At 38.0% G+C, this 8,254-nt stretch overlaps 1 protein-coding gene across 1 annotated transcript; it reads right to left on the minus strand.

Annotated features, from left to right (window-relative positions):
* Positions 1-1,608: 1,608 nt before the first annotated feature.
* LOC309495935 (QRFP-like peptide receptor) lies at positions 1,609-6,324 on the minus strand. Its single transcript, XM_082165873.1, has 2 exons — positions 6,156-6,324; positions 1,609-5,452 (listed from the first exon to the last, which is right to left on the minus strand). Exon 2 carries the CDS (start codon positions 5,068-5,070, stop codon positions 3,733-3,735), a length of 1,338 nt encoding a protein of 445 aa, XP_082021999.1. The 5' UTR covers positions 5,071-5,452; positions 6,156-6,324; the 3' UTR covers positions 1,609-3,732.
* Between the last annotated feature and the right edge of the window lie 1,930 nt (positions 6,325-8,254).

The raw sequence follows: 8,254 nt of genomic DNA on the forward strand, positions 1-8,254 counted from the left end.
ATTTGAAAACAAAGTATAATTTGCACGGTTTGACATGATATGATAAGCGATCGTTAGATTTAATCAGCACGCTTTACTGCATGCTTTTTTCCCCATAGTTGGTCAGAACAAAAGTGGATGTTACTTACTTGTTCAGACGCCATTTTCCAGTGAAAATTCCTATGTTGGTCATACTTCCAAAAAGTAGAATCTGTGATTGCGAATGACAGTATCCACACCACCAGCGCAGTGATTGACAGCCGCACATTCTCCTCAAAACATTGGATTAATCCACGCTGTTTCATGCCGAGTCACAACGCACGTAAAGTTGATAATTCCGCGAATAACTGCAATTGCAGATTTCGAACAGAGATGGCGACAAAGAGGAAAAACTGTGGACTGCAGCTTTAAGAAGAATGTTTTTACAAAGAGGGGAAATGTTGTGTCCTGTAGTATAATTCCTAATGCTACCTCTAGAGACGCTGTGTTGTAAGAAGAAGAAGAAGAAGTGGGTGGAAGAGGGAAGAAGAAGTGTGCTTAGTGTTAAACGTGAAGTTACTGTTTAGAATAAATACAAGGTCTTTGAAGATATGCATACAGTGTCGTGCTTATTACTAACAAGACCTAACAGTAAGCGTGAAGAAAACAGATGCAGAAAAATCCCTACAGTAGTTTCACGGCTAAATGTATTCAGGGGCCTAAGGAAGATTCTTTTCCAAATTACCTAGTCGGTGGGTTGTCTGAACTGCTAAGAGGTGGATGGAGCGCAACAGAATGGAACAGAAAGAAAAACAAAGAAGATGACACAGTGTCTTATAAATTCAATGCTTTTGATGTAGCACTTTCCTCCAACTAGATAAGGCATGTACATGCGTAGAAAAACCGCAGCACAACAGTTTGGTCTCTGAATATGTTATCAGTTTCCACTACCCACATTCAGTCAGTCAGGATCAATTGTGCACTGACTCCACTTCAAGTCACTTGAAAGCTTCTGGCTGATTAGAAGAGAGCATGAGAGAGAGAGAGAGAAGGTGGGTACAAAGAGCAAGAGCAGTTGGTAGTACAAAATGAAATGCAGTTGTTTATTATAAATTCTATTTACAAATCTGAGGTCATGTCCTCTCTGAGACATAATGCTTTTATATTGATTGCTTAATCTTAATTGAACATAGATAGCAATGCCAAGATAGCGGAACTAGTATACACAAGACACATATCATGTCTATATTGCAGAAAACAATGAATATTTACAAAACTCATGGGTAAATATGTACCCGTATAAATGTGTGTGTAAAAAAAACTAAGTAGGACAGGGAAGTATAGCCTATATAACAGCATACACTATAATGCCATGGTGTATTTTTGTAAGCTAATGACTGAAATATATATATTTAAAAAAATCTGTACATTTTATATCTGTTTTTATATCTCCATCATACCTGTCAAATTTATTTTCAGTTGCCGAAGCTTCTTATGCAACTGCTGCTATAAAATTTCGAAGTCAATAAAATATTGAGCATTTTCACCAGAGGGCATTTCTCCTCAGAATATGTTTAAGACATAGTGACAGACATTACACAGCTTCTTCTTTTTTTTTATTAAACCAAAGATATTATCCAAACATCATTTTTGTCTCATTAGGTTGAAGTTGCAGTCACTGTAAATTCTACATTCACATCCAGTAACATTTTTACATGGTTTTAAAAGAAGTCTCTTATACTCATTCCAAGGATGCATTTACTTATCAATAATACAGTAAAGCAGTGATAATGTGAACTATTATCACAAAAAAAAAGATTTCTATTATAATATATTTGAAAATGGAAATGATTCATGTGATGCAAAGCTGCATTTTCAGCATCACCACTCCCGTCTTCAGTGTCACATTCTAATTAGGGATGCACCGATAAGAAAATTTTGGTAGATACTGATAACCGATAATTCTTTATATTTGAAAGCTGATAGCCGATATATTGGCCGATAAATCTAAATCCAAATTTGTATGTAATTTTTGCCTGATTACAAAAACAAAGGTCTCACCATTAAAATCCATGTCTCAAGCACACAATTATAATGTTCTCATTATAATGTTATGTAGCCTATATGACAGACTTGCACTTAACTGTATTTTCCTTTTTTTAAGTGATTCTAATCATATTTCAATCAATTCAAAACCATCAATGTGAACAGTGCGAATATGAAGTGTCTCAGCTGAAGGAAATAATCCATTATTTATCGGCTTTAATATGTCATCTAAATTTTCTTATCAGGCCTATAACAATAACATTAAAAAATGTATATATATTGGCCGATACCAATATGGTGGCAAATATATCGTGCATCCCTAATTCTAATGTGATTTGGTGCTCAAGAAACAATTTCTTATACTTATCAATACTGAACACAGTTGCTGCTGCTTACCTTCTTTTTTTTTAGGATTCTTTGATGAATCTGAAGTTCAAAATAAATAGAAATGTTTTGTGACATTATACATGTCTTTACTGTCACTTTTGATCAATTTAATCCATCCTTTCTGAATAAAAGTATTAATTTCTTTCCTACTGACCCTAAACCTTTGTAGTGTAGTTTAGAAACTAAGTTTCTGCTCTGACTTCAGAAAGATAACACTAAGAAGAGGGTGATGACTTGAGATGCAGATGGTTTCCACATTTAGTAGAGAAGGTGAGAAGCTGTGAGTGTGTTCACAGAAAGACGCTTCCATGACGTTTCTTCACCAGAGATCGTAGGTGTGAGTGCTTATGTATGTGTCTCGGTTTCACTCGGATGATAATTTTAATTGCTGCTCTGCTAGACGGTTGGTTTATTTTTAGACACTGCTCTAGGCAAAACTTAGCAGCATAACCTTATACATTCTGCATTGAACCACTTTATTCCTTCACAATATGGATTTCTTACATGGTACTTAAGTTGTAAATGGCAAGATATTTATGATATATTATTAGTACATTTACAGAAGATCTAAACATGGCTAAGAGTTACATCTACTCCAACTGTAATATGAATGGTTTAATCACTATGCAGTTAAACAATGATGTATGATTAAAAAGATGCACAATGCTCACACATGACTGTCCCATTCCCACTTGAGAATATTCCACAAAATAATTGTTTGCCAATTTTTCCTCAAACCTTGAAAGCTATTTTTCAAAACATGAAGAGATGTTTCATCCAAAAGTGAAATTCAGTCATCATTTTCTCATCCTTGTGTCGTTGGAGTCTATGGAAGCTTGTTTCCAAAAAGATAATTGCGACTTTTATATCTCGCAATTCTGACTTTATTACACGCAATTGCTAGTTTATTTCTTGCAATTCTGACATCTTTTCTCAGAATTGTGAGATATAAATTCAAAACTGCAAGTTATAAAGTCAAATTCTAAGAAAAAAAGACTGACTTTTCTCTCACAATTCTAACTTTATAACACGCAATTGCGACTTTATATCAAGCATTTCAGAGATAAAAACTCAGAATTGCGAGATAAAAAGTCGCAATTACCTTTTTTAGTTTTTATTCTGTGGCGGAAACAAGCTTCCATAGGAGTCAGCCAAACAGGTATGATTTAGTTTTTTTTCTGTGGAATCCAAAATAATTTTTTGTCCATACAATGAAAGTCAATGGGGTCCAAGGCTGTTTGAAAAAGAAAGAAAGTCAAAGAGGTTTGGAATGAAGGGTTTATAGAAGCACAAAGCACAACACATCTGTGAGCGAATGTCCACAGCGGTGCATCAGGCCTGCTATGTGTCCAGTGCAATCGCCTCGCTCATTCCTAAGTGATAAGGTAAGCTCACAGACTCGCACGTGCGAGATTGAGTCCACCATATCGACAGATTCAGATTTCCACTATCCTCTCCACAGGAGCTGGTTGTGTTGAGAGCGGCGCTCCCTGGAGATTTGTCTTGATTCTGCAGGTTGAATATTTTTGGGAGGGAGGCCAGAGCCAGCGCTGAGGCTGGGGACGGGCCACAGAGGCGCAAACGCAAAGCCTTGGCTGAGCGGTGGAGGTCACCAATGAAGCAGTAGCAAAATGGGTTGAGAGAAGAGTTGGTGAGGCCTAACCACTGTGCAAAGGGCCTGGTCTGTAGGAGCCAGTCCGGTGGATGGCGGAGCTCACGGTCCAGCCAAATATCAGTCACGTACATAGGCAACCATGACAGAGCAAAGAGCAGCACCAAAGCTGCGACCATACGTGCGATCTGCTTGCGCCCCTGCAACCTCGTCTCATGAAGCGCCTGAGAACGGGGGTCCAGCTCTGTGAACTGACCCTCGGTGCCAGTGCTGCGCAGCCGGCGACACGTGAGGAAGGCTAGAGTGAGATTAAACGCAACAGGTAGGCAGTAGAGCGCGCTGAACAGCAGGACGTTGTACGCCTGTCGCAAGCGTGGCTGAGGCCACACCTCTCCACAGACGGGCAGCACGATGGCCAGCCCTTCGATCAAAGCTACTTCATCACGCCTGGTGACTATTGCAACGGGCATGCAGATCACTGAGGAGACGAGCCACACGATTGTGACGGAGGCGAGGATGCGTCGACGAGTGAAGTAGGCTCGGGATTGTAGCGGCGAGTGAACAGCATAGTACCGGCTGATGCTGATGACAGTGATGCTCAGGACGCTGGCTGAAACTGACACCGCTTGCGTGAACGGCACTGCGCGGCACAGAAAGTCCCCGTACACCCATGGTGTGTAGATGCGGTGGCCCAGGGTGACAGGCATGCACACGCAAACAACTGCTAGATCGCACACCGCTAGGTTTATCAGCAGGCAGCGGGTGGCGCTCGCACCCGACAGACGCATGCTTCCATGCTGGCCAAGTAGGACTTTGAGGGACATGACATTTCCTAAGAAACCCACAAGGAAGGAAATAGAGTAAAGGACAGTCAATATAATGGTGCCAGGCTCTCGGATGGTGAGGAACAGCTGCCATTCTAAAGCAGCATTATCCTGGAAGAAGAAGGAGCTGTTGAAGAAGCTGGCTGGAGTCGACCTGCTCTTGTTTTGAGGTTCACGCTGAAGGTCCAATGCCCTGGGAAGGGTGTAGAACTGGGTTGGTGTCTGATCTGGGGTCAGATTCATAGTGGTTTTCCCGTGATGTTGAGTGGGTCAACTATGACAGAACTACATCATGACTAAACTACATGTTAACAATTTGAAGTTTTTACTTTACTTTTCAGGTACTAACGTTTCCATTCATGCACAAAAAAGCTTGAAGGCCATGACAGAAAAAAGCAGATGATGTGAAATCCATTCTTTCCTTTTGTCGTTTCACTAACTCAAAGCCAATGCATCTCTTCTTCCACACAGTACTGACTACACAATTCACTTTTACCTCCCCAGACAATATAGATGACAACAAAAGCAAATAAGATCCTCTTCTTTATCTAATATGTATACCTCGTCTTCATTCCTTTGTTTTCTTCCTTCACATCTTGAGGTCATCTGTATCTTCATGTATGACCTGAAAAAGGACAGAGACAGTTACACACATAGATATACACGCCACGGACATACACATTTATTCACATACCCCTTAAAAGAATGTAGAAAAGCCACAAACACGAACAAGTAAAAGCTTTCCATATCCTTTGATTTATTCATGCTTTCAGTCTCACGCTGCATAGTGTGTGAGTAAGGGAAGCTGAGATTCCCATATTAAATATAAGTGCTAACAGCAGTAAATAAGACAGAAAGGTTTTTACTTTGTGTAAATCAATAGCTTTATTTTCCCCAATTCACCTGTCAAACTGATTTGCAGTCATGCTGATGTATAATCATGAATGGTGTTGCAAATGTTTTAATCCCTTCATAAAAACATTACATTTATTTACTTTATTTTATGAATATAAAATAACATAAAACATAATATTTTATAATAATAGTATGCCGATGAAGGTAAATAATTTAAGATTAAAAAAGCAGAAATACACGATTCATAAGTAGCCTAATTTATTAAAACACTATGCCCTCGATATAAATATTGTTGCTATCAATAATAATTGTAGATTAAAAAAAAACTATATATATATATATATATATATATATATATATATATATATATATATATATATATATAATTGACGAAACATATTAAGCAGTCGACACAGAACACAGCTAATTTTACACACAGATGAATTTGGAAATGGAAAGCCAAGGCGACTTACTCAAACGATCAAAACGCTCGGATGTATCTTCCAATAGGTCAAAAGTTAATGAATGCCCTCCAGGAAAAGATCAACGAACATTTTCCAACAGACTTCCATTAAATCCAGCGCGGTGAGGCGTCAGTTACCTGTTCACGACCTCTGGTAAAGGAGATGAGTGAGTTATCGGTTGAGGTTCAAGGCAAGCTAGAGCTTTGTCTTTAACTGTGTTCGATCGCTGCGCACATGCGCCCCCTCGCGGCAGCATGAAGACACTGACACAACCTCCGGTCACCAGCTGTGCTTTCCTCCTGAGGCAAGAGCACGTCCAGATGCTTAAGTTAGCAGAATCATTTAAATATTTAAGTTGTAAAGTGATGGAATGTAGTAAATAGAAGGAAATTAATAATAGAAGCCCACCCCAGTCATGTTCTGCTCTACCATAAAAAATTTAACTCTCATTAGACTTTACTGAAATACATCAGTCTGGACACAGTGATTTATATATATTTATTTATTTTTTAATCAGTAGGCTACTTCCTTAAATAAATTGCAAGTTAAAATTATTTTTTTTTTTTCATCATTACACATATAAAAACTAATATTGCATGTTGCATACAAAAAAGAAGAATTTCTTTATGCAATAATAGCCTATTGAGAGAGAAACCAAGCTCACATACTGTAGATCTGCACCCTTTCATCCCTTAATTAACTCACACTCTGTTCTGGACGACAATGTTACTTTCACCTGTCAGCACATTTCATGTGATATTTCTCCTTTTTCTGAATTCATTATACTGAAGAGTTTCCATTTTCTGGCACACCATCTGTGCAGAATTCCTGTGCTCCGTCTGTGCCTACTGCAATTACCATGGGCCATTATTCGTATAACCCCTGTGATATAGATGCAATTACAATACACCATGTCATAATTTAACCCTTGTGCATCAATTTGAAAAAGTTACTCTGAGGTCCTTAGAGGACAAAAATGTCAACAAAAACACTGTCATAAAAATGTTAAGCTTTGGAGCACAGACTAAAGTTTGGTCTCATTTAAAAAAAAATTATAGCTTAATAATTTATCCAATTGGCTCTGCAGAAGCAGAAAACAGGAATAAAGTGATTTGCTTTATAGGCCAAATCTGAGAAAAAGGCACCATCTGGTAAAAAATAGTAAACATGTTTATTTTGAAGCCTTGCCAACAGAATGAAAGCCTATTAACAAAGACTGTATCATGGGATTAAAAATTGCAGTTTTAATGGGTTTCAATCGGGACATTTTTTTTCTTAAGATCCTAAGTGTAACTATTTTGTGTACCTTGTGTAAAATAGATTTATTAAAGGTAATGGGGGTGAAATAGTAAAATTCCAATAAAAATACACACTTGTGCCAAAAGTTATGCAGTTGGCATTAGCAAAAATGTCCATAAATGTCCTTATAAGGACGCACTAAACAACCAAGACTTGAATAACGTCCTTGGAGCCTCTACAACAGATTAACAAAAGTTAAACAAATTTGGTCTCCTAACCCTTATATATATATATGGAAATGAAATATCAAGATATTGATTAATTGTTAAATATTCATCAATGTCAACAAAGGCTACTCTAAGGAGTCGCAGTGGTGCTAACTATACAAACTGCAGCCAAAGTGCATAAGTTATAAAATCAAGGTTATTAATCCAAATAATTTACTCTCATTCTCGCTTTCACCGGCACAGCCATTGTGTGCGCACTGCGACAGTTGTGTGAAACTAGATTTCATTTGCCCATATTTACACAGTCTGAATTATTCCCTATATGCCCTATATAATGTGCCATTTACCATGTAGAAAATAGTAAACATGAAAAAATGACCGATTTATAATGTAGAGCCGAGGGGGCGGGACACTTCAGATTCTAGAGAGCATTTGATTGGACAGAAAATGAGAAGCTGAAGTAGTGATGTCATCAAAATTGAATGCTTATCTTCCAAATGCGAATTTTGATATTGTTTTGGAGCAAACTAGCTTATAGATAACAGTAAGGCTAACATAATCATATAAGAGCCAAAAAAGTTAAATTTTGGTTTCATGGGAACTTTAAAGAGGACAAAACTGCCGCACGCGCTAAACTGATCA

Source organism: Leuciscus leuciscus, assembly GCF_965113295.1.
Source record: "Leuciscus leuciscus genome assembly, chromosome: 3".
NCBI classification, from domain to species: domain Eukaryota; kingdom Metazoa; phylum Chordata; class Actinopteri; order Cypriniformes; family Leuciscidae; genus Leuciscus; species Leuciscus leuciscus.